At 42.6% G+C, this 26,895-nt stretch overlaps 1 protein-coding gene across 4 annotated transcripts in view; it reads right to left on the reverse strand.

The window, feature by feature from the left end:
- Nucleotides 1-3,468: 3,468 nt before the first annotated feature.
- LOC117529243 (molybdopterin synthase catalytic subunit) overlaps nt 3,469-26,895 on the reverse strand; it is a 32,271-nt gene continuing 8,844 nt past the window's right edge. For 2 of the 4 annotated variants that reach the window (XR_004565959.1, XR_004565961.1), the window contains exons 2-5: nt 13,403-13,524; nt 9,737-9,865; nt 8,722-8,833; nt 8,403-8,433 (exon numbers count right to left, since the gene is read on the reverse strand). Coding sequence is in view for 1 of the 4 variants with exons in the window: in XM_034191971.1 (XP_034047862.1) it covers nt 3,508-3,594; nt 8,053-8,176; nt 8,277-8,433; nt 8,722-8,833 (480 nt within the window). In the remaining 3 variants the exon portion in view is untranslated. Of the gene's footprint in view, nt 3,595-8,052; nt 8,177-8,276; nt 8,434-8,721; nt 8,834-9,736; nt 9,866-13,402; nt 13,529-26,895 lie in introns of those variants that run through there. The other 2 variants (XM_034191971.1, XR_004565960.1) reach the window with 2 other exon arrangements.

Genomic DNA, 26,895 nt, shown 5'->3' on the forward strand with positions numbered 1-26,895 from the left:
AATAACCGGGCAAAATATTGACGAAGTACCCGGATGTTAATGCATTTTCAATGGAGATTCGCGACTGAACACACTCAGAAAAATGCTCGCAAAATACCCTGTTAAAATGCCATTTTGTCCTGGATATCGAGCCAGTAAAATTAAATTACATTAAATTATGTCAGGAAAGTATTAAACTTACTCTGACACACACACACATTCTCAAATATTAGTGTTGAAAGTTACACGGATCTGCGCTGATAAGCTGCGCTGCTCGGCTGAGCTGCTGCTGTTCAACGCAGCGCGGCTCCTAAAACCATTACAATACTTTTATATATATTATATTTTTACACAATTATCCTTTATTGACCGAGTTTCATTCATGAAGTCAGTGGTGTGTGTGTGTGTGTGTGTGTGTGTGTGTGTGTGCACATCTCTGTGTGTGTGGCAGCACAGCGCGAGTCATTAATCTCATTATTTTAAGGTGCAAAAAAAAAAAAAAACTCCCCAGTCTTGTCCAACAATTTTTAGTCACTAACGACAATAATTTTAACTAGACATTGGTCTAGCAGTGGAAAATATCAACTAGACATAAGTGAAAATAATGATCCGTGTCATCGGGCGACACAGGTACGGAGACATACAGCTGTTTATCATCCAAATATCACGGACAAAGTGACAACAATAACCAAAACCACTTACTTATGGAAGGAAATATTGTCTCCCTTGTTCCTCCGTTTGTGACTTTGCCAACATGCGCAGCTTTCCGGCATATTCCACCTGTTTCTTGACGAGACTAAGTGAACTTCTATGCACACAAATCACTAACTTGCCCGGAATTAAAATGGCGATCACGCCTCCTTGTCGGCACACGGCTCAGCGCTACTGCGCGCTTTGCTGCCATCTACTGGAATAAAAGAGCAAGTGGAATAGATTTGTCTGTGTTGAATGCTTGGTCTCCAAAGTAAAGGTCAAACAAGGTTGACGACGTCCACTGGTTTCTATGACATATGTTACCCTGTAATATGATAACTAAGCATGACAGATGGTGCAAAGTATTCCTTTTTAAAAAACCTATTAACCCTATGATCAGACAAATAATATGGTATATTTTTCAATATGATTGGAACATTTTAAAATTTTGACCCCTGTATAATTCTTCATTGACCCCTGCAGGTCATTAGTGGTAAGCTGCTTTGGTCACACATTGAATAATTGTTGTGGCAATTTTAGCTGCACCACTGTCTTTCAAGTATTTAAAAATCCAACACTAAGCCCTTCCACTTCACCCCATATCTAAAATACTTCCTACAGAAACATCTTTCATGCCTATTCTTATAAATTCTGAGAGAAGCTCTTGTCTTTCTCTGGAATATTTATTACAATACATGAGAACACGCTGCACCATCTCTGGCTGTTGACATTCCAAACATAGTCCATCCTGATACTTTTCAAGGAGAGATTACTGTTCAAGAAAGTATGACTAATTCTCAATCTGGCAATAGTGATGTCATCCTTTCTTTTCCACCCTCTTATTTTTCAACTCTTTAATCTGTCATACTACTAGTTATTGAAAACAAATGCCTACGCTTAGTCTCCTGCTCCCAGCATTTTTTCCATTTTAAGTTAATTTCCCTCCAGACAATACACTTGCCCTCTGCTTTTGATAGACTGATCCTGATGTCTGTGTTTTCATTTGTCAAACCTTTTTTTTTTTTTTTTGGCCAACCTATCCACCTTCTCATTTGTTGGGATACCTATATGCATTGGGACCCACATCAATTTTATCTCAACCGCTTTCCTTGCCACATCCCTAATCACCAAAAGAATGTCATCAAGGAGGTCTTGCTGACTGCTGGATGAACCTCTGCTGTCCACTGGACTGCCATTAGAATAGCAAACAACCCCACTGTGAATACATTCAGGAAATCTGATGTGCTCTTGCATGACTCAATAGTCCATCCTTGGACTACAAAAGCTGCTCCAGTAGCACCTGTTTCTGGATCCTTCAACCCATCAGTAAAAAGTAAAACGTGTTCTTGGTACATCTCTGTTACATGCTGATGAAATGCATTGACTAGAACTCTATTATTTACTGCCTTAAGCTCAACTAGTGCAAGTCAACCTTGGGAATGTCCAGCTGCCACAAAACCCCTGGAGAGACTTGTCAGGCAATGTTGGTTCCTTTGCTACTACCTCTCCTGACCATCCAAAGCTCGACAATTTCGACTTTTCTCAACCAGCTTGGCTGAATCAGTACTTTATCCGGGTGACTGGCTCTCTGATTTATCTAATAATTAGCCTGAAGTTGCTTTCGACGCAAGCTACAGTGCCCTCCAAAAGTACTGGAAAACTTGGTATTTCACACATTTTAATTCAAACAAAAAATAAAAAAAATTCTAAAATTATCTTCCTTAAACTCAAACTGAAAGAAAATCTCTACACCTTGACATAAATTAATTAAAAATATAAAAGCCAAGATTATGGGCTACATAAGTAATTTAACACTTTGGTATAACACCTGTAAATAATCAGTTTTATTGCCAGTTTTCTTCAGACAAGTCAGGGGATGGATACATGTACATTTCCAAGTTCCTGAATATGTCTTGGACTTTATTTACATCCATTATGAAGAAATACAAACAGTATGGCACTCCGTAGTACATCTGTATGGAGTTGATAGTTCTCAAAAACTGAGTGGCTGTGCAACAAGAAGAGTGAGAAAAGCCACCCAGACAACCCAGAAGAGAAATTGTGATTGGGAAAACTGTGCATAGTGCATGTTTTGCATTTTGTATCCCCATTTATACAGCTTCATGACTAAGTGGTATAGAAAAGGATTTTCTTTCTCCAGAACATCAAATCTAGGCTTGAATCTCAGATGTGCCTTCTGGCAAACTGTAGCTGAACATTCCGGTCTTTTAAGGAAATCCTGCTGCATTGCTTCATCCTCTACCCATTCCCAGTTGACCTTGGTCACACATCGCCTTGGATTTTGTCACCGTGTTACCTCCCTCCAGTGGCAATTCTGTTATGTTTACCATTGTTGACCGTTTTTCCAAGGCCGTTTATTTTGTTGCTTTGCCTAAACTACCTTCTGTCTTTTGACGTTGTGACTAATCATGCCTTCTGTCTCCATGGTATCCCAGTAGACATTGTTTCAGATTGGGGTCCTCAGTTTGTCTCCCAAGTCTGGAAAGCCTTCCGTCAAGCCCTTGGTGCATCTGTTAGCCACTCCTCTGGTTTTCACCCTTAAACCAATGGTCAGGCTGAGAGGGCTAATCCAGGATCCAGGTCCAGTCTAGAGTCAGCACTACAGTCAGTTGAACCCTGTCTTTCACCCTATGACCTTCAGCAGGCCTATAGGTGTAAATGGTGAATGGTATGTTTGACTGTTGTCTGTGTTGCAACAGTGACTCAAAACAAAAAGGGTTCTGATACACATTTATTAAATATTCAGGTGTTCTTTCAGGGACAATGTGAATGGTTGGAAACATTTGAGCTCAATCCAGTGCTGAAGTTCCATCATCAAACAGCAGCCGGTCCATTGTTTAGCCCTGCCCATGAGCACTCTGCATTTTCCTTCCAGCTCACCTCCTTTGTGTCATAGACTTCCTGCCAAAACACACAGTTTGAAAAACTGTAAATTATCTGAAAAAACATGCATGTCTGCAAGTGGACTGTTCAGTTTAACGTGTGTAGAGTCAATCACAGAAGACTCTGCCCTGGTTTTCCTGACTGACTGATGAAAAATGTCCTTATAGAGTAAATACTTTCTATGAAATAAAACCATCTGAAGTCATTCATAAAAATGGAATATTCAATAATAAATGATAAGGAGTCAAGTTAGTAAATATTATTTCTTTGAAACCACATTCCATAAAGTGATAAGATACATGTGCATTTGACCCACTGTAGTTACATGTAGACTATGTAGCTCCCTAATCACAAGCGGATTAGTAGGATCAGAAGTCGTACTATCAACGTGTAGACCAGGGTTCAATTCTCATTCACCCTACCTGTCTGTGTCCTTAAACAGGACCTTTGACCTGCATCATCTCGGTCCACCCAGCTGTAAATAGTTCTGGTTTTGGCTGGTGAAATCACCTGTATTGGACTGTCATCCCATATGGGGGGATTCGTAAACTCATCTGCTTCACGCTACAGAATTCAGATCAGCACAGTGGCAGTGTGCAGTCATGGGCCGTCACAACTTGACCAACTCCAGACTGTAAACACCAGCTTAGTTGAGTGCAACTCTAATTGTGCATATTTGTTTATGTTTTGTTTTACATTGATCTCAATCCTTAGATGATTATTTCATGATGTCTAATTTATTTAGTTATTTTAGAACACTTTGAGGTTCCAAAAATATCAAACACGAACTCATATTTTAGTTGAAAAAGTGTCTGAGAATAAGGACTTTTTGTTGTGGAGTCCGATAACCAAATGTTGTCTCTTTAGTTTGTTAATACTTCCGTCACACTAGAGACCGAATGAACCCAAATGCCATCCGAATGAAAATTCGAACCACCATTCGAGCAAAGTCAAGGCACATTTGAAAACCTCTGACAGCATTCCACAAACTCTGGCTCATTTTCACGGGCCAGCCCAAATGTGGAGCACATCCACCCAACTCTCGAGGTGCCTTCGAGGCAGAAAAAGCTCAAATGGCGGTTGAAGTTCAGTCTGACCGAAGTCCGACTGCAGTCTAAGCATTCGAAACAATCTGAACAGGGGTTGACTGACATACCACAATGGCCAGCCAAAACAGGACCTGGCCGAATACCCTAGATGTGGTACGAATGAGCCGGAATGCACCCCAATGCCCAGAATGTCCTAAGTGGGCCGAATGCAAAACGGATGCCATCCGAATGTCCTGAGCGTCCCCCCAATGCAACATGAATGCAGCCCAAATATCCCGATTGCCCTACCCAGTGCAACACGAATGTGGCCGGAATGTCCCGACTGGGCCCCGATTGTGGTCGGACCACAATGACTGCAACACTACCAGACAATATAAAAAGGTGGGACACTGCCATGCAAACCAGTGTCCGCATTGATGATCACATGATCCATTGCCGTGAGAGAGAGAGCTACACATATAGGGAGAAAAACACCTGCAAAAAAGATAAGGACGTCGCCATGCCGCAGGCGAAAAAGGCCACCAACACTAAGCATGCTGCCACGGACCGTGGCCATGGACCAGGCCAACGCCGAGTTAACTGAGGAGCAGAAGCAGGACATGGTAAACTGGCTCCAGGCCCCTGAGCAAAAGTGCCTCCTGAACAAAAAACACCTACCCTATGTCAGGAAGCACTCAAGGACCTGTTGTGGGAGAAGGTCCGGGAGATAGGCAAAAGTGCTGACCAATTGTGGAGGTGGTACACAAACATGAGGATGAGGTGTGGAAAACTCAAGTAGACCCCATCAGGCGCAGGATCGCAAGAGCTGACAGCGAGGGACGGATGGATCCTGCACCTTCTCAGGCCTCACCTCACTGTTCAGACCAAGAGGAGGGTTATCGTCAGTGTAAGTATGTTAATACATTCGTGTGATGTGGACATGTTGTGTGTACTCCCCTACGTTGATACATTAACCCCATATGTACAGTCTGAAGTATTGTATTCACAAAGTGTGTAATGCCTATATTACTCTCATTTCCAATGTGTTGATGTCCTTGTCTAATGCCCACATCTTTGCTGAGGTACCTGGCTGCTATGCGACATGTGCATGTATCTATGTATGTGTATGGACCTGGTTACACGGCACATGCCGCTAGCTGGATGAAGGATAAAAAGTCCAAAAGTCACAAAATGAGAAAAGGTGGACGAAAGATCCTGCACCTTTTCAATCACCAAAAAGCCAAGAAATTAAAAGCGAAGAAATGAACAAAACAAAACCGAAACTAACGAAAGAAAAACGCTAAAATCGACCTCAACGCTTTAAACAAAATCAAAACGAAACATTCACAATGATGTGACCAAAAGTGGGTATAAAAGTGAGCGCAACCAGCCTTGTTCTCATGTCTGCAGTACTTGCAGGTACGGGATTTGGTTGTCTTGACAACAGGTAAGAAATTTTGTCTTCACAACAACGTGGCTACACACGGAGGGCAGCCACAAACATTTGAAATGTGCGTAAATAGTTAAAGTAGTTGATAAAACATTAACACTATTGTTTCTGTATGAAAACGTTGCTTTTTCATCCCAAACATGGACAATTTATTAGTGACAGAAGAATGTTTCGTTCAGCTCATTATTGATTCATTCAGATATTGTCAACCTTTGTTTAATATGTCGGACTTGGGAGGTTGAACGAAGTTAGACGAAAGTCAAACGTAATGCTAACATCACGAAAACTAAAAATTACAAGAAACCGCCAAGAAAGAAACAAAAAAGGAAATACGGAGGAATTGAAGTTGGTATCTGTATTTGTTCAAATTTTTCAATAGTTTAAAAATTCTGATGAAGCGCCAGCTGCAGGTACAAAGCTGGACGAAGGTTAAACGATGCCTCTAAAAGGCAATGCGCAAGTCCCGATTCAGGATTCCCGTAGATGTTCGCCAGCTCCTGACTGTAACTAATCCGTTACATCCATATGGCTCACATTGGATTAATGTCCCATCCGATTGCAATGTATTTCCATTAAAAACCCTGAGCAGTCTGGATGTGCAGAGGTACAAATTAAAGTTCAGCTCTGACACTCGCCAATTTGAGGAAAGTGGGAGAGGAGTCATTTCTGTGATTAAAAGTCCGACTGTTTATTTTTTCAAACCGTGTTCAGACTGGGACCTGAAGCCTGACGTGCACCTGTTAAATCAGACAATAACGGCTGTGATTTTACACTTTTCTGCTTTTAACTGTTCATCTCCCATCATATTATATAGCGCGCATACTGATAAATGGATCAGAAAATTCCTCACATTTACAGCACAAAATCTGTAAAAGGGTCATGGGTACCCTCTGCACTAGCTCATCGAACATCGGCAGGTCCTCCACTCAGAGCTCCTCCACCAGCCTTGTGTAGTGGCCATAGAGCCTCCTCCTCTCCTATGCCAGCCATGGTCCGGTCTGGAAATGTCTTTGTCTCCTCCTCCTCCTTGACGTTCTGATGCTTGCATCCACCAGTTGTTCCAGCAGCTGTTGATGGAGGACAGCTATCTACAGCAGTGCTGCACGCTCTACCAGGTCTATACTCTCGGTAGTCTGGGAATGATGACATGACTGCGATGATATATAGCCTGGTGGGGAGGTTTCAGCCACCATTCGTGGTACACTCGGGACATTCATGTCACATTCTGGGTACATTCCTGTTATTCGGGTTGCATTCCCTTCGGGTCATTACATGTTCGACACACGCTCGTCACACATTATGGGGTGTTCTGGGGCAGCTTTGAGGTCCATTCATACAGCATTCAGGGCACCTTTCGAGTGGCCCTCGGGTGCTATTTGGACAGTGTTCTGCCCTCAGCATTCGGGGTGCATTCTGCATATTCTTGCTTCATTCTGTCGGCGTTGGGGGGGGGGGATTTGTGCAGTGTTATGGCCGCATTTGTCCTGCACTTTGGGTATTCATACTATGTTCTGGATGCGTGAGCTGCTGCACACCGAAATGTGCGTGATTCATTTGAGACGGCTTCGGCACACATTCTGGGCATCTGAACATGGCTGTGGGTATGTCTGCCCTCCTGACTGCATCTCAACTTTGCCCTTTTTCCCCATTTGGCCTGATTCGGCTTCATCAGTGCTCATTCCTATTAAGTGTGACGGGGGCTTAAACTGAAACAGTTCCAATCCAGTTTGACCCGCTGATTTAAAGCTCCAATCTAAAACCAGATCATATCCTGTTTCCAGTCCTTTAATGAAGTCTAAAACATTAATAACTGAGCTACGTGTTACATGTACAGCTTTAAACCAGTTTATCTTAGAAAAACACAAAGAAAATCAGGAACGTCAATGAAACAAGTTAAAGTTTGGGATTTATTTTCTTTAAAAATATTTTTTACATGATTAATGTATTATCAAAATAACTGATTATCAATCAGAAAACAGAAGTGTTGTAGTTCAGTACCTTCTTCCAGATGGGGGCGCTAGCCTTCAGCTGTGTGATGCAGTGCTGTACTGCTTCCTGGCCATCATGGCGATGAGGAGATGAAATCGCTATGACAACACTGGCCTCGCCCACATCCACCAAGCTGATGGATGACATGAGTTTTTTAAAAATTATTTTTAAATGGAACGACTCTGCTGAAGATTCAGATTATGCTTTTGAGGTGTAAGGTTAAAGCATCGCACCCTAGTCGGTGCAGAACACAGATGTGCACGATGCTCGGCCAGCGTGCTCTGATGTCAGCACTCAGTCGCGCCAGCTCTGACTGGACCATGGGCTCGTAGGCCTCGTACTCCAGACCAACCACCCTACGGCCCTGCAGCGTGTCTTCACGCGTCGTTCCTGAACACGGCAACAATACATGAAAAGAAAACAACAAAAACCCAACATGAAGAAAAAAAAAAACAACAACAAATGAAACCAAATAAATGGGAAAAACATGAAAAATAAAATGTGAGAAAAAAAAATGGAAAAAGCATGAAACAAAAAACAAAACAAACACAAACAAACAACAACAGGTTCAGTGCCGTGTCTGATTTGAATCAGATTTCTGGATAAATTCCCAACTAATAAAATCTGAAGGTTTTTGTTTATCCTGGTAAATGTTGATGAGGTGTTTTGAATTCTGACCAATAAACACTGAGACAGCACCACATGAAGGGGAATTGACGACATCCACAGCCTCCTGCACCGATAAAACATCACAGGTCAGCCTGAACACGTCGCGCTGCTCGGACGCCATCTGTCACAAACACAGGTTACAGCACTGACTGTTTTTGTTATCTTAGCGTCTAAACATAAACAATAAATACAAGATCACCGTGCAGAAGGTCGTCTTTAATTTGAAGGTATCTATGTATGAATCAGGTATAAGCTTTTCTGTGGGTGTCTAAAGAATTTGTACACTGTCTGCTGCACTTTTTCCTCACTATTTAGTTGACTGTTCATTTCTCACGTTCCTTATGTTCTGTAGGTTAGTTAAACCAGTAATTAAAGTAACAAAGCTTCAGTGGTTGTGACTGGAGAGATTTCTGTGGGATGCTTCTCCAGTCACAGCTTCAGCGTTCAGAGGTCTTATAAAAACATTGGCAAAAAGAATGTGTCAGATGTGAAGTTCATTATGTTTTTTTCTGCAGGAAAAGTTCAAACATTCTGCACAATCAAGTCATATTCATTAATTGTTTTCAACTTTACACTGCTGTAACAGACAGCAAAAACATGCTCATGCTAACAGCAAGCAGTTAAAAGAAAAATTATTGTGGAAAAATACTAATTATATGCTAACTGTTTCATAAAATCATTTTCTGCTTTGCCTAAAAAACATTTAAAACCTTTTATATGAACATAAAGTGTTTTGGATTATTTTTAAATGTGTGCTCTTTTCAAACAATTCTGTGTAATTTATAACAGAACTCACTCCAACATAAAGTCAGTCATTATTATTAACAATAATATAATGACAATAAAACAGTAAAATTTATCAGCATTAACAATAACATTTACTATCTCACATCCATAGGCCATCTTTTATATTTAAAGTAATAAAAAAATGACTTCACTCATCACTCCAGTAACTGATGTACATTTTATTTTATTGGAAATAAATCAATGCATTTTAAAACCATTTAAAACACAGCTGCAGTACCTTTATCCTCCACTGAGCGGAGGTATAACAGCCACCTCGTCTCCGTCACCCAGCGTCACCGTCTGGTCACCAATGGCAACGTATTGCTGCCTCACTGCTAAAACCACGTGGTCCTGCAGGACGGAGAGTCTCGACACAGATTGTCTCATGTTAGTCCTAAGACATGAGATGTGCACGTTTGAAGACGTGGGTGATCTAAGCTGTGTGCGCGTTGGTATCAGCATAGAGTAACATTATCATTTGTAATTCTGGTTGCTAACGTGTTATCATTTTTAGGAGCTAGCCATAGCTTCAAGATGTTAGGTCATTAAAGGTGCGTTTACGCATAACCAAGAAGCGTTCCGAATGCCATTTTTCTGTCATTCGTGACACATTCCTGACATTCTTAATGTGACTTAACGCATCTGAATAGGTTTCTTAATAGGGCGTGTTGGTGCGTGATATTCTTGATATTCGTGGAGCATGTTTTTGCCTGTCAAAAAATCTTCCACGAATGTCACACACCACCCTCATTTCGTCTCACGTCGTGGAGGTCGCAACTGAGCGTATTTTTGAGCGCCATTATTGTGGGCAGTCTAAGGCACACCTGTGCACTAATCATGGTGTCTAATCAGCATCTTGATATGGCACACCTGTGAGGTGGGATGGATTATCTCAGCAAAGGAGAAGTGCTCACTATCACAGATTTAGACTGGTTTGTGAATAATATTTGAGGGAAATGGTGATATTGTGTATGTGGAAAAAGTTTTAGATCTTTGAGTTCATCTCATACAAAATGGGAGCAAAACCAAAAGTGTTGCGTTTATATTTTTGTTGAGTATATATGCAATGACAAAGTTTCTATTCTATTCTCTTTTTTCCCAACAATATATTTATTTGTCATTTAATTTTTTAAAGTTACATAAACAAACACCTGTGAGAACTTCCTCTCAGACACAAAAATCACAGTATAAAAAAAAAAAAAATCACATCCATAAAATTAATCCAAATTCATAGGGACTGTCTCTTAGTTAAGCAGCACCATGAAACTGTTCTTATGAGTCATCTTCCTCTTGATCTCCTGTTAAGTCCGTGCCCTCAGCAAAGAGTATGAAAGGTCACCAAATACGTTCAAACATGTCCTTTTCCCCTTTCAGTATGCATGTGATCCTTTCAAATGGAAGTGCAGCCAGCATTTGTTTGATCCACTGTCCAGCACTTGGAGGTTTGATATTTTTCCTATGTACTACAATGTTTTGCTTGTAAAAGGCAAATATCAATAAAGAGACGCTCATTTTTTTGTAAACCTGTGTGTTTTGGGATACATACCTAAATTTAGAAGAGAAGGTTCCAATGGCAGGTCTTTGGCAATAATGTCTTTCACCGTTTGTTTTATTACAACTCAGAATGACTTAATTTCCCTACATTCCCATATACAATGAACCAGTGTTCCCTTTTCTTCTCCACATTTAGAACATGTATCTGGTATATTTGAATTATATTGGTGTAATTTTACCAAAGTAAAATAGACCCGCATAAGCCACTTGTATTGTAATAATCTCAAATGAGAATCGATAGTTTGCTTATGGGCTTTATTACAAAACAATTCCCACTCCTCTAATGATAAAGGTATATCTAAATCTTTCTTCCATGCTTCTAATTTTAAAAAGAGTTATCGGAGGAATTGGATAACAGTAATCTATAAAATTGCTCCCTTATTTAAACTATTTTCACTAATCATCTCTTCCAATTTAGAATTAGGTGGTTTTGATAAATTGTTCTGCTTTGCCCCAATATAACTTCTAAGTTGGAGAAATTTCAAAAAATATTTCCTCTGGATCTTATATTTGTGACAAAGTACATCAAATGACATCATACAATCTGAGCCTACTGTACATAAATCTTGAGTTTTCTCCAGTCCATTTAAAGCCCATTGTTTAAACACTGCATCGGCTCTCCCAGGGGTAAAATTTTGATTTCCTCAAACTGGGGTCAGTCGTGATAAGGTAACTGGTTCTTTAATAAACCTTTTAACCGTATACCATACCCTAACCATGTTTTTTTACAATTTAATTTCTAGCTTTCTTAATCAAATTAGCTTCTTTATCAGAGAAAAAGTACAGAGGTAATGAAGGTTCTAAGAATTTACTTTCCATTTCTATTGACTGGGGGGCATCCTTCAAGCAAAAATAATAATTAAAAGATCTGAGCTGGGCTGTTGTGTGGGCCGCCAGAAGAGGAGGTACTGCTGGCCCACCACCAGAGGGCGCCCTGTCTGGAGTGCGGGCTCCAGGCACCAGAGGGCGCAGCCGCCTCACAGGAGCAGCCAGGGTGACAGCTGTCACGCATCACCTGCAACAGCTGTTACCAATCATCTGATCGGCAGGAGTACATCAGCAGGACAACGTCTCCACCTCTTTGCCGAGATATCGTTTCTACCTAGAAGGTAACGTAGCTCAGCTGACGAATTGTATCCTTTTTGGATTTTGTGCGTTGTTCTAAGGAGTATTTTTCCAACGAGAGGTGGAGGTAGTTTTCCTACCGTTCGGATTCCTGGGTGCAAACGCGCCCTCCTTTAATTGTTCTTTGTTCCTCGCCAGCAGTACCAGGTCCGACACGCGGAGGCAGTGGCCACCTGGGAGTTCGGGACTTGGCGGCTCCAGTATTCCCGGGGTCTGGTGGCGGAGGAAATCATGTGGTTCCGGTTCTACTTTGGAGAGGCGTCTCCTATCTTCGAGCCTGCCCACACGACACCTTTGTGAATTGACTTTTTTCCATTATTGTAATCTGTAGTGTTTGTTGTGCACATTCACAACAGTAAAGTGTTGTTATTTGACCTATTCCATTGTCCGTTCATTTGCGCCCCCTGTTGTGGGTCCGTGTACTTACACTTTCCCAACATGGGCTGCCCAATAGTACCATACTATGTTTGGGCACATCAAACCTCCTTCATTGTAAGGTAAATGGAGTAAGGACATCCTTATCCAACGTTGGTTGGACCATATAAAAATCAAGAATTTGTTTTTAAACTTGTTAAACCAATCAGCAGGGGGTGGCAAAGGAATGTTCTGAAAAATGTACAGTAATTTTGGAAGTATCATCATTTTGTAAGTATTTATCCGACCTATTAAAGACATAGGAAGAAGCTTCCACCTGTTGGCATTTTCTGTAATTTCATTGGTTACTGATTTGTAATTAGATTTAACAATTGAATCTAAATTTGGAAGAATTTGTATTCCTAAGTATGTGAATTTAGAAACTGAGTTGAATTGTGAGATGACCGCTGGTGGGTTTTCTCTATCATCTAGCAACAAAATTGACAAAAAGAAAAGACAAAAGCTCTGACTCGTCCTTCATTCTTCCATGCAGCTCACCACAATAATATGATTTATTTTTTCCGTTGTCTTGCATCACATAGCTAGCAGTATTAAAGTGCCTTCATCCATGATTTGCTAATTCTTAAGGCATTTTGGGGTGAGGTTTACCTAAGCTGACCTACCCAAAATAAAGTGTTTCGTTGGGGTGGAAATAGTTGGTAGAAGCTTTGAGCTGATTTTCTGCCCATCATTTTCACATGCATTGACCATCACGAGGAATGTGTGGGTGGGGGAGCGCCATTAAAAATCTTGCCTAGGACGCCAAATTGTTTAGGGCCGACACTAGTAGTGGTAGTATAATTTGTGGTACCTCGGGTGTCGCTGTAGCAACACTCTCCACAGGTTCAGGCTGGTGATTGGTGTTGGCACAGTGACAGGCTCCTCCCTCACTCCAGTTAACTCAGCACTCTTAGCAAAGTAGAGCACACACACCTGAAGAAGAAATAAAAACTTTAGCTACAATTGTGCAAACGTTTCAGTGTGAGTACTGCAGAACATGACCTCACATTTGGATCTCAAGTTCAGTATGGACAGTGATGCACTGCCTGCATGCCTATGATTCTGGATTTTCCTATGTTCTTGAGTCATGCACAGGCTGCACTTGAAAGAAGAACAATTTGCAACACTGGTTTAATACTAGGGTCATGGCCAAATCAAGGTCTGTATGAACTCAGTGTCCCTATGAAGACCTCTAAGGAATTTAAAACTGGGGTCAGGGCCAAATCAAAAGGCCAATGTGCATAGAACATGCAACTGGAACAGAAAATAATAAGCATGAAGAAACTGCATGAGAACTGATTACAGAATACATAAAAAATGAATACTGAAGCAAAACTGAACTGGCACTGATAAAGAAAACAAACAGGTTATTAAACAAACTATGAACTAGAAGCACTCAGAGAGTGCAAACCTCCGCCAAGGCCATGGGGTCACTGACGCCATAACATCTACACGCCGTGGATTCATGGAACCTGAAAAGTCTAACAATGATGTTTGCTCAGTAGTAGAAAAAATTTCATCTGCTGTGACTGGATAGCATGTATCCTTAGTGCTTGGCATCACAGTTTATTGCAACTTGTACCTTTCCCAGAAGCTACTGTCATCTGAGCACTGATATTGATATTGCATGTGCTTATAGACAAAAATAAATAAGACACAATATTCAATTTATTATTCAACTAAACTGCAAATATATGATTTTTTTTTTAACATTTATGAAACAGTTCTCTAAACAAGGCCATAGGGTCACTGACCCTAAAGAGATTCCCTCCTTGGCACAGTGATCTATTTCTTTTTGTCTCTTTCTCTAAAATTGTATATAATAATCATTAGATTATCAAAATCTGTTCAAAACTTTTTGAGTTATCCTGCTGACAGACAGACAAACAAACAACGTGACCGAAAACATAAAAACAGAACCCACAAGATGATGGAAAACATAATCTGACAATAAGCACAACAGATAACACCAAAGAGAAAAGCAAAAATAAACAAGTGATGCAAACATAAACCGGCAGAACAAACTAGAATAGAACTGAACTTATGACCAAAGTATAAAAGTAACAAAAAACAAAGTAACAAAGCAAAACTAGAACAGAGAATAACCACATCATGAAAATAACAATTAAACAAGGCTGGGGCCAATGGAAATGAACCAAATAAAGAGGCAAAACACAGATTAAAGCCTGGAACTGGTATTTTCTTTTTTCATTCTATGTGTCCACACAGTGGTGAATGGCAGTGATTTTTTTTTTTCTTGCAGGCTTGCAGCATTTTCTACACAAATAAAGCCATCCATCCATCCATCCATCCATCCATTTTCTTCCGCTTTATCCGGAGTCGGGCCGCGGGGGCAGCAGCTCAAGCAAAGCCGCCCAGACCTTCCGATCCACACACACACACCTCCCCCTGCTCCTCCGGGGGAACCCCAAGGCGTGCCCAAGCCATCCGAGAGATGTAGTCCCTCCAGCGTGTCCTGGGTCTTCCCCGGGGCCTCCTCCCAATGGGACGTGCCCGGAACACCTCTCCAGCGAGGTGTCCAGGGGGCATCTGGAAAAGATGCCCGAGCCACCTCAACTGACTCCTTTCGACGTGGAGGAGCAGCGGCTCGACTCCGAGCTCCTCCCGAGTGACCGAGCTCCTCACCCTATCTCTAATGGAGCGCCCAGCCACCCTGTCGAGGAAACTCATCTTGGCTGCTTGTACTCGCGATCTCATTCTTTCAGTCATGAGCCAAATCTCATGACAATAGGTGAGGATCGGAACGTAGATCGATCTGTAAATCGAGAGCTTAGCACCCCTACTCAGCTCTCTCTTCACCACGATGGTCCGATACAGCGACCGCATCACTGCAGATGCTGCACCAATCCGTCTATCGATCTCACACTCCATCCGTTCCTCACTCGTGAACAAGACCCCGAGATACTTAAACTCCTTCACTTGAGGCAAGGACACTCCACCGACATGAAGAGGGCAAAGCACCTTTTTCCGGTCGAGAACCATGGCCTCGGATTTGGAGGTGCAGATTTTCATCCCGGACGCTTCACACTCGGTTGCAAACCGCCCCAGTGCACGCTGAAGGTCCTGATTTGATGAAGCCAACAGAACCACATCGTCCGCAAAAAGCAGAGACGAGATTCTGTGGTTCCCAAACCAGACCCCCTCTACACCCTGGCTGCGCCGAGAAATTCTGTCCATAAAAATAATGAACAGAACCGGTGACAAAGGGCAGCCATGGCAGAGGCCAATGTGCACTGGAAACAGGTTTGACTTACTACCGGCAATGCGAACCAAGCTCCTGCTGCGGTCTTACAGGGACCGGATAGCCCTTAGCAAAGGACCCTTGACCCCGTACTCCCGGAGCACCCCCACAGGGTGCCCAGAGGGACACAGTCGAACGCCTTCTCCAGATCCACAAAACACATGTGGACTGGTTGGGCGAACTTCCATGAACCCTCGAGCACCCGATGGAGAGTGTAGAGCTGGTCCAGTGTGCCGCGACCAGGACGAAAACCACACTGCTCCTCCTGAATCCGAGGTTCGACCATCGGTCGAAGTCTCCTCTCCAGTACTCTGGAATAGACCTTACCGGGGAGGCTGAGGAGTGTGATCCCCCTGTAGTTGGAACACACCCTCCGGTCCCCCTTCTTAAACAGAGGGACCACCACCCCGGTCTGCCAATCCAGAGGCACTGACCCCGATCACCATGTGATGTTGCAGAGGCGTGTCAGCCAAGACAGTCCCACAACATCCAGAGACTTAAGGTACTCAGGACAGATTTCATCCACCCCAGGAGCCTTGCCACCGAGGAGCTTTCTAACCACCTCAGTGACTTCGGCCTGTGTAATGGATGAGTCCGCCTCTGAGTCCCCAGTCTCTGCTTCCTCTTCAGAAGACGTGACCATGGGATTGAGGAGATCCTCGAAGTATTCCTTCCACCGCCCGACAACATCCCCAGTCAGGGTCAACAGCTCCCCACCCGCACCGTAAACAGTGCTGGTGGAGAGCTGCTTCCGCCTCCTGAGGCGTCGGACGGTTTGCCAGAATCTCTTCGAGGCTGACCAAACTCATCCCAGACCCGAGTTTTTTCCTCTGCGACCGCACAGGCTGCGGGCACGCTTGGCCTGCCGGTACCTGTCAGCTGCCTCCGGGGTCCCACCTACCAACAAGGACAAGTAGGACTCCTTCTTCAGCTTGACGGCATCCCTTACTTCCAGCGTCCACCACCGGGTTCGGGGATTGCCGCCGCGACAGGCACCAGAGACCTTGTGACCACAGCTACGAGCGGCCGCATCAACAATGGAGGTGGAGAACATGGTCCACTCGGACTCCATGTCTCCAACCTCCCCGGGATCTGGGAGAAGCTCTCCCGGAGGTCGGAGTTGAAGACCTCGCTGACAGAGGGTTCCGCCAGTCGTTACCAGAGCCCAAGCTGTGCATGGAGGTGAGCCCGACTATCTCTAGTCGGTATCTCTCAACCTCCCGCACAAGCTCAGGCTCCTTCCCCCCCAGCGAGGTGACATTCCATGTCCCAACAGCCAGGGGCTGTGAGCATGGACCGGGCCGCCGGGCCACCCGCCCTCGACCGCTACCCAATCCTCTCTGCACCCGACCCCCATGGCCCCCTCTGCAGGTGGTGAACCCACAGGAGGGCGGGCCCACGTTGCTCTTTCGGGCTGAGCCCAGCCGGGCCCCATAGGCTAAGGCCCGACCACCAGCGCTCGCGCGCGAGCCCCAACCCCAGGCCTGGCTCCAGGGTGGGGCCCCGGCTCCGCCATACCGAGCGACGTCTCGGTCCTTGATTTTTTACTGGTCATGGAGGTTCTGAACTGCCCTTAGTCTGACCCGTCACCTAGGACCTGTTTGCCTTGGGAGACCCTACAAGGGGCACAAAGCCCCCAACAACATAGCTCCTAGGATCATCCGGGTATGCAAACTCCCCCACCACGATAAGGTGGCAGCTAGAGGGGGAGGCCTTTGACACAAATAAAGGCCTACACAAATAAAGCCTTTGCAAAATTCCATTACAGTTTTGACTGTCTTTTTCCATCAACTCATTTCCACTGAATGTTTGTTATAAAGGAATAATGTATGCATCTGGGCCTACTACATGCAAAAAAACCCTAAACAAAACAAAACAAAACCCTGACATAACTGTAAGAGGTTCAAAAGAAACGGCAGTGCAAAAGAATTGACAAAATGATACACCTGAAACATAATGCAGTTTCTGTAAATCCAGCTGGAGTTCGAGTTTTTTATGACAGTGTTAATTGACTGATTGCCCCCTGATTGTTCTTTCTGCACCTGCCATGGGTCTCTGTCTCTCACTTTGATTCAGTTGGCTTTGTACTTTCACTCACATTCTTTGCACCTGCTCATGTGTCCTTTGTCTATTACATCACTCCACTTTGTGCACTCCCCTCCTCACAATCTTGCCTGTGTTTATCTTTGTTCACTAGCCACGCACCCTTTTCTAGATTTTTTTTTCCAGCGCCTTCCACAGTCCTGAGTTTTCTCTTTGTTTCGAATCCACCTCTGTATTTCTCGACCATGCCTCTTGCCTCATCCCAGATGCCGGTGTTTGCTCGTGCGTCTGACCCCTGCTCGTTCATGACTGCGTCTCTGCCTAATCCTGCTTGTACCTCTGCCTCGCTGACTGATTACATGTGTACTATACCCAAGCCTGGAAAAAACACAATTTCTCTTCCACCAAAGCCTAGTCCGGGAGTTTGCATTGCGGGTCCAGCCGCTCCGGGTGCCGGGCAGCTGCCCGTCCTGACAATACTTGTTTAAAGAAAAAAGACCCTAATTTTTCTGCATTGGGCCACGTGGTCTCATCAACATCACACTGGGGAAGAATCTCTTCACATGTCTGATCCATCCCTGGCGGTGCTCAGGTGTGATCTCCTGGCAAGCGGCATTCATGGCCTCCAGGAGGGCCACTTGGGCATGTGGCTGATGGTCATAGACCCTCCGTCTGCACGCTGAAAAGAACTCCTCAATGGGGTTGAGGAAGGGGGTGTAAGGGGAAAGAAACAGACACACCATCCTGGGATGGACATCAAACCATGCTGCCACTTCACGTGACCGGTGGAATGTCACACTGTCCCAGACCACTACATAAGTTGGAAGGCCATCCAGTCTTCTATCTGCTTCCAGCACTAGTCTTTCGTGTAGCTCCTCCAAGAACAGTAGGAGCCAGTTGGTATTGTAGTTATTGTAGTTTACTGAAAAATACACACTGTCATACTTCAACTACTAAATAACCTTACTTGGAAAGTGTGGAGATATAATCTCTCCACCTAGTCCTGGGTCTTCTCACAGATGGACGTGTCTGGAACACCTCCCTAGGGAGGCCCCGGGGTGCATCCTTACCAAATGCCCGAGCCACCTCAGCTGGCTCCTTTCAATGTGAAGGAGCAGTGGCTCTGCTCCGAGCTCCCCATGGACGACCGATCTCTGAGGGCAAAACTAGCCAACCTCCTAAGGAAGCCCATTTCAGCCGTTTGTACTTGTGATCTAGTTCTTTCGGTCATGATCCAACCATCATGACCATAGGTGAGAGAAGGTACTGTTAGATAATATCTGTGCTAATTCTTTATTTTATGTTAGCTATCAACTATTTGTGTTATTTGTTTGGAAGTTCTGAGAAATATAAGTTAAGTTTTACTTCATCATGTGTCCAAGTCTCAGACACAGGGAGATCTCCCCCTGTTGGTGAGAGCCAGTAACATTAGAAAGTGAGAATAAACCACACCCATGTTAACACCCACAAGGTATAAAAGGTGGTGTATGATTCATTTTAGGGGCCTCAGGCCTGGTTTTTAACGTGACCTTTAATAAACTCAAAATGAGGAATGCAGTGGTTTGGTTTTTGGTAAGGGGCAGAATTTTACATAAAAGAACCCGGTAGAAGTAACAGTACGAAGATTGACCAGAGATTGTGTGTGTGTGTGTGTGTGATGCTCATAGAAAGCTACAGTTTAAGAAAATACAGGTTTGAATCAAACAGTAAAAGAAATGTTGACGTTCCAAACATTTACCCCTGTGGTTGTGTTGTGCAACACGCTTTGCTTGTCTGATTATATCTGTCTTTGTGATTATTATTATTCAAATGTATTATTTGAATATAGTATTTCATATTGTTTTTTAAAAATCAGTTTTATTGTCAGTTAAATGAAAATAAGAGGATTCCTCTTAAACAGGTTATTGGAAGAGACTCAGACAAAATTAAACAGAACATTTAGAATATTTGAAACACAGTATCCCACCTCCTCATCACAGTTTATTTAAACATGAACTCAGAGCAAATATAAAATTTTATTCATCTTATGTACTTAGATATTAAGGATATTAGATAAAATATTAATGGATTATTAACTAACTGCGAGGTCTGTACGGGGAAATATCAGACTGAGGTGTAAGTACCGTGCGAAAAACACAGAGGTTTGATATTCCTGTACAGACTGAGCAAGTCAGGTTAATATATATATATATATATATATATATATATATATATATATATATATATACATACATACACACACACACACACCGTATTTTCCGGACTATAAGTCACACTTTTTTTACATGTTTTGGCAGGGGGTGCGACCTATACTCCAGTGCGACTTATAAATGAAAAATATACCGGTAGATTCTCAATTAATTTACGTGACAGAGTCGCTCTATGTTTTAAAATGGCCACCGGAAACGGAAATGCAATGCATCATGGGCACTGCAGTATGGCAGCCGTCCTATAGGTCACGCTGGTCACAATAACCAATCAGAGAACAGAACATTGGACGCGTATTCCTCACTTCACCCAGACAATGATTGTGAAACAGCGTGTGAAGCAGACGAACACGGTGCTTATTCCGGGAGGGCTAACAAAACAGCTTCAACCCTTGGATATCAGTGTGAGCAGAGTTGACGCTGAGAGCTGCGTGAGAGCAATGGGTGAGCGACGGCGGAGGATTAGCGTCTGCACTTGGAAGGAGCTGGCTTCGACACCACAGGGAGGTCATGAGCTGTGCAGGTAGGTGCTGCATGGTTCGGCTCGCAATGTGGTCCACAAAATACAAACATCCGTAGGTAAAATGCAGCTCACGAGAGGGCGCTCAAGGCTTGTGTGACTGTTCCTGCGACTTCTGACTACCATAGAAAAATAAAAATTTCAACATTACTGATAACTTAACAAGACAACGGAGAAGGCCAGAAAAAAATGCTACCAAAAAGAAAAGCATACTCTGCAGATTACAAGTTGCGACTGGTGAAATATGCATCCGAAAACGGTAATCGGGCAGCGGAGAGAGAGTTTGGAATGAGTGAGAAACTTGTGAGGGACTGGAGGAAAGCGGAGGTTACTCTAACCACCATGAAAAAAAAAACAAAAAAAGCTAATCGAGGGCTAAAAGCTAGATGGCCACAGTTAGAGGAACGAGTCCGCACATGGGTGCTCGAACAACGTGCAGATATTATCATCATAATCACCAACAAATTTCTGACAATTTGTTGGTGTTAGCAAGAAGGACACATCTAGGCTGGACAAACTGATCAGGTGGCTCTGTGGTCGGCATGCAGCTGGACTCGGGCAGAGAAGAGGACACTGGACAAACTGCTGGACATTACAGACGATGCCAGTCACCCTCTGCACACTGTCATCAGCAACCAGGAGCCTCTTCAGCCACAGACTGCTCCTTCACAAGTGCAGGACCAATAGACTGAAAAACTCCTTTGTCCCTCAGACCATCAGACTGTACAACTCCTCACTCAGGGGGAGGAGGAGTAACAGGAAGACAGAGGACAGGAAGGAGAGGAACAGTAGTAGCCAATAAACCAGTATTGATCAGTATGTCTGGTATTTATTATATATTGTGTATTTGTATTTGGAAACTGTTTTCTTTTTTCCACTTTTGATACTCTGTGTGCTGCTATATAATGCTGCTGAAACCTCAGTTCAAGGGAGTCTTCCCAAGGGATCAATAAAGTTCTGTCTAATATAATCGAATCTAATTTTAATTTAGGTCTTGTCAGTGTTGTCAAGTCAAACTCAGTCACAAGGAACACTGACAGCATGCCTTTCACAGTAAAAGTATTTGCTGGGATGCTGGCGTTAAACATTTTATTGTTAAATGCAGCGAGCAACAATAACTATCTGATGTTGTTTAAACTTTGCTATGAGTAATCATTGAACAAGATTAAAACAAATAGATTCCATTACATTTGATAATATTATTATAAAAAAACTTTATATAGCAACCAGTGTTGCCACAGTAACTTTGAAAGCTACTTTATTAGTTATTTAAACAGTTACATTTTACACTTACTTTATACAGTTACTTCATTAGCAGCTGAGTACAACTTGTCGGCAGCTGCTGAATATAACTAATAAATACCTAGTAATCTAACTTGGTCAAAATGAGTACTCAGAAAAGAAAACTAAGTAACCAAGTTAGATTATTAGTTGCCTTATCAGTTACATTACTTATTAGTTAGAAGTTGTCAGTGTATAAAGTAACTGTATAGAGTAACTAATAAAGTAACTTTTCTAAGCAACTGTGGCAACACATACAACCCCTGGCAAAAATTATGGAATCACCGGCCTCGGAGGATGTTCATTCAGTTGTTTAATTTTGTAGAAAAAAAGCAGATCACAGACATGACACAAAACTAAAGTTAATTTCAAATGGCAACTTTCTGGCTTTAAGAAACACTAAGAAATCAGAAAAAAAGATTGTGGCAGTCAGTAATGGTTACTTTTTTAGACCAAGCAGAGGAAAAAAAATATAGAATCACTCAATTCTGAGGAAGAAATTATGGAATCACCCTGGTAAATTTTCATCCACAAAACTAACACCTGCATCAAATCAGATCTGCTCGTTAGTCTGCATCTAAAAAGGAGTGATCACACATTGGAGAGCTGTTGCACCAAGTGGACTGACATGAATCATGGCTCCAACACGAGAGATGTCAATTGAAACAAAGGAGAGGATTATCAACTCTTAAAAGGAGGTAAATCATCACGCAATTGTTGCAAAAGATGTTGGTGTTCACAGTCAGCTGTTGTCTAAACTCTGGACCAAATACAAACAACATGGGAAGGTTGTTAAAAGGCAACATACTGGTAGACCAAGGAAGACCTCAAAGCGTCAAGACAGAAAACCTAAAGCAATATGTCTCAAAAATCGAAAAATGTACAACAAAACAATATGAGGAACGAATGGGAGGAAACTGGAGTCAACGTCTGTGACCAAACTGTAAGAAACCGCCTAAAGGAAATGGGATTTACATACAGAAAAGCTAAACGAAAGGCATCATTAAACACCTAAACAGAAAAAACAAGGTTACAATGGGCTAAGGAAAAGCAATTGTGGACTGTGGATGACTGGATGAAAGTCATATTCAGTGATGAATCTCGAATCTGCATTGGGCAGGTGATGATGCTGGAACTTTTGTTTGGTGCCTTTCCAATGAGATTTATAAAGATGACTGCCGAAGAGAACATGTAAATTTCCACAGTCATTGATGATATGGGGCTGCATGTCAGGTAAAGGCACTGGGGAGATGGCTGTCATTACATCATCAATAAATGCACAAGTTTATGTTGATATTTTGGACAATTGAAAGGATGTTTGGGGATGATGAAATCATTTTTCAAGATGATAATGCATCTTGCCATAGAGCAAAAACTGCAAAAACATTCCTTGCAAAAAGACACATAGGGTCAATGTCAATGAGCAGATCTGAATTGATGCAGGTGTTAATTTGGGGGATGAAAATTTACAGGGTGATTCCATAATTTATTCCTCAGAATTGAGTGATTCCATATTTTTTTCCTCTGCTTGGTCTAAAAAAGTAACCGTTTACTGACTGCCACAATCTTTTTTTCTTGGTTTCTTATAGTGTTTCTTAAAGCCAGAAAGTTGCCATTTGAAATGACTTTAGTTTTGTGTCATGTCTGTGATCTGCTTTTTTTCTACAAAATTAAACAACTGAATGAACATCCTCTGAGGCCGGTGATTCCATAATTTTTGCCAGGGGTGTAGCAACATAGCCTTTGCTTTTTTGACAGCAGTGTTTTTGTGATGTCACAAGTGTTTGTGATGTCACAAGTGCATGTGGTCATGTGACAAGGCTTTGTGATGTCACAGAGGGCATGTGGTCATAGATGAGGCTTTGTAATTTCACAAAGGGCATGCAGGTCACTAAGGTGTTTATTATCAATAGCAGAGATTAAAGGCAGTAAGTAAATCACTGATAGTCTGTTTTTGTGCTTTAATCTATTTATACTTTAATCTTTTCTCAGCAACCAAGAAGACCTCACTTTAAAAGAAGCTGATCATTACCTGCTCTGAACAAGACTCACTTTAACTGAAACTGATCATTAACCAGTACAACTTTTCATGGAAACTGATCATCAGACAAGTAAATGTTTTGCATAACACAATCAAAGGTAAGTTTTTCTAATTTTGTCATTTGAATTTGTGTTTGATTTTAACTTGTAAAAATGAAATTGTGAATGTTCTTTTGAATACGCATGGAGCCCAGGGACCCCGAGCCATCAGCACACCAATTTGGTGTAGATACAACCAAATACGTTTACTTTTTGTTAGAATCTAAGCATCTCTGTCTCTCTCTCACACTCACACACACATACAGAGTTTAGCATGTGGACACATTTTGTTGTATGTTCAATGACATTAAAGGGTCATGAAAATTCAGTAAGGTATGTCTTCTATAATACATTCCAATTCTAAGGTACAGCGTAAACTCAAATATATCTAAATATTAAAAAAGAAGAGTAGACTAGAGCCACTTAGGTGTCTGGTCTTGAGAACCAGGGATGGAAGGTTTATGTTCTCATGTTCTTCTTCTTCCTTCACAAAATTCTAGAAGACCTTCGGGCTGGGAACACCTGAACCTTCTACAAAGAAAAGAAGAAGAATAGAATAAGATGGTGCTCCAAAGCTGTGCAGTGGTAATGCAGGGCCACCACCGAAATTGCCAGGCCTTCCACGTGTAATGGATTCATTGCAGCAAACTGAACCCGAAGTTGTTATAAAGACCCGAAGGAGAAGGGAGTCTGGTGCCCATTTTTGAGCAAATGGACATTACATGTTGTGAGTCTAAACTTCTCAAACAAGTTTTTTATCAGAACATTTCAGCAGACTGTCAAAACACTGGGAGGTGGGTTTTTTTGTTTGCCCCCGGTCATCTTACAGGCACAATTATATCTCCTAGCTGGCTTAGGAACACCTCGGGATTCCCCACATACAGTTAGATAATGTAGCCAATGATTGGGAAGCATTGGGTGAGCTTCTTGGCCTATTGCCACCTTGACATGGACCTGAATAAGTGTCAGAAAATGAATGAATGTACTTCAGTGCTGCTGAGAAATCAGATGAAAATGAAACACTGCAATATTTTTTTCTTTGTGTTACACAGTTGTATGAAGAGAAGAAGAAAAAGCATGAAATGATGATGACTGCACCTTCATGGAGGCAGGCACCGGACAATGAACAGGAGGTCAGCACAGTGAAGCTGGCCGCTGAACCGCCTGTTAAACCTGATCAGGTCAAACTCAGCACACCAACGCCATCTGCTGAACCACCTGTGAGTCCTCCTCAGGTGGAGGACAGCACAGTGAAGATGGACGCTGAACAGCCTGTTAAACCTCCTAAGGTATTCATAGTGATCACTAAACAGCCTCCAAAGGAGTTGGTGGAAATAAGAGAAGAGCGAGCACACCTGACACAGGAACTGGAAGCTCTGAAAATTAATTTCAAGGAGCTGGCAGCTATCCCGGAAAATCGTGACAAAGAGCTGCAAGCCAAGGAGGCAAGGTATTTAGCAAAGGTGAAAAACCTGAAGGCCAACACTGAAAAAAAGCTGAGAGAGCAAGATGCACAATTTCAACAACAACTGGAACTTCACACCAGTAATGCCAAAAAAGGGCTGGAAGCACTGAGGGAAGATCACAGCAAAGCACTCCAAGCAAAGGCTGCATGCTTCCAAAAGGAGCTCCAAGATCACAAGACCAACACTTTAAAAGAGCTGAAAGAACAAGAAGCCCAGTACCAACAAAGGCAAGAAGCTCAGAGCAGTGCAGCCAGAAAAGACCTTGACTCACTGACGGAAGAGCACAACAAAGACATCAGAGCACAGGAGGTTAACTTCCAAAAGGAGCTTGAAGCTTGGAAGACCAACGTCGGAAAAGAGCAGAAAGATCAAGAAGCTCAATTCCGGCGAATGTTGAAAGAACAGAAAAGTGATGCCAAAAAAGCCCTGGAGGCACTGAGGGACGAGCACCAGAAAGATCTCAAAGCAAAGCAGGCAACCTTCCAAAAAGAGCTGGAGGTTCAGAAGACCACTGCTGCAAAAATGCTCAAGGATCAAGACGCTCAATTCCACCAAATGAAGGAAGCTCAGAGCAGGAATGCTAAAAAACAGCTGGAAGCATTGAGGGAAGAGCACAACAAACAGATGAGAGAAAAGGAAGCAAACTTCCAACAGCAGATGGAGGCTCAGAAGACTGAAGCCCAAAACAAACTTAACGAACAAGAAGCAAGATTCAGAAAACAGCTGGAAGACCAGGAAGCTAGCTTTGACAAAAAGATGGAATCCAAGACGAACCGTTCATGGGTTTATATTGTTGGAGGCGCATGTGCTCTTATTGGTTTTGTTACAGCAAAAGTACTGACAAATTAATCAAACATTCTGAGAAAGAACTGGACATCTGGACAAGGAACAATGAAATAAAATGAAATCATGTATACAAAACAGTGTGTGAAATGTTTTTGCAATAATCAGCATATGCTTGTTGTTTTGACTCTTAGCTTGTTGTTTTGACTCTTAGCTTTTTGCTGTCATTCTCATTCCACTTTTTTGGAGTTCTTAAAAATTTAGACAAACTACACTGCATGCACTGCATTCAGCAAGTTGTACTCCTTTACTCAGACAATCACGTACAGCCTTGTCGACTTCCTGTGATGTGTTCACAACAACACTAATTGTCACTGCGTCCTTCCCAAGTGCAGGACCAACAGACTGAAAAACTCCTTTGTCCCTCAGACCATCAGACTGTCCAACTCCTCACTCAGGGGGAGGAGGAGTAACAGGAAGACAGAGGATGGGAAGGAGAGGAAAAATACACAGTAAAGTCACCAGTGTGAAATCAACACTGCCAGTGCACATATGGTCCCACTGAGTAGGACCATATGTACACTGGCAATGTTAATTTAACACTGTCAGTGTTAGTTTTACACTGGTGAATTTACTGTGTAGTAGCCAGTAAACCATTATTGG

Source organism: Thalassophryne amazonica, chromosome 17, assembly GCF_902500255.1.
Source record: "Thalassophryne amazonica chromosome 17, fThaAma1.1, whole genome shotgun sequence".
Classification (NCBI taxonomy): Eukaryota; Metazoa; Chordata; class Actinopteri; order Batrachoidiformes; family Batrachoididae; genus Thalassophryne; species Thalassophryne amazonica.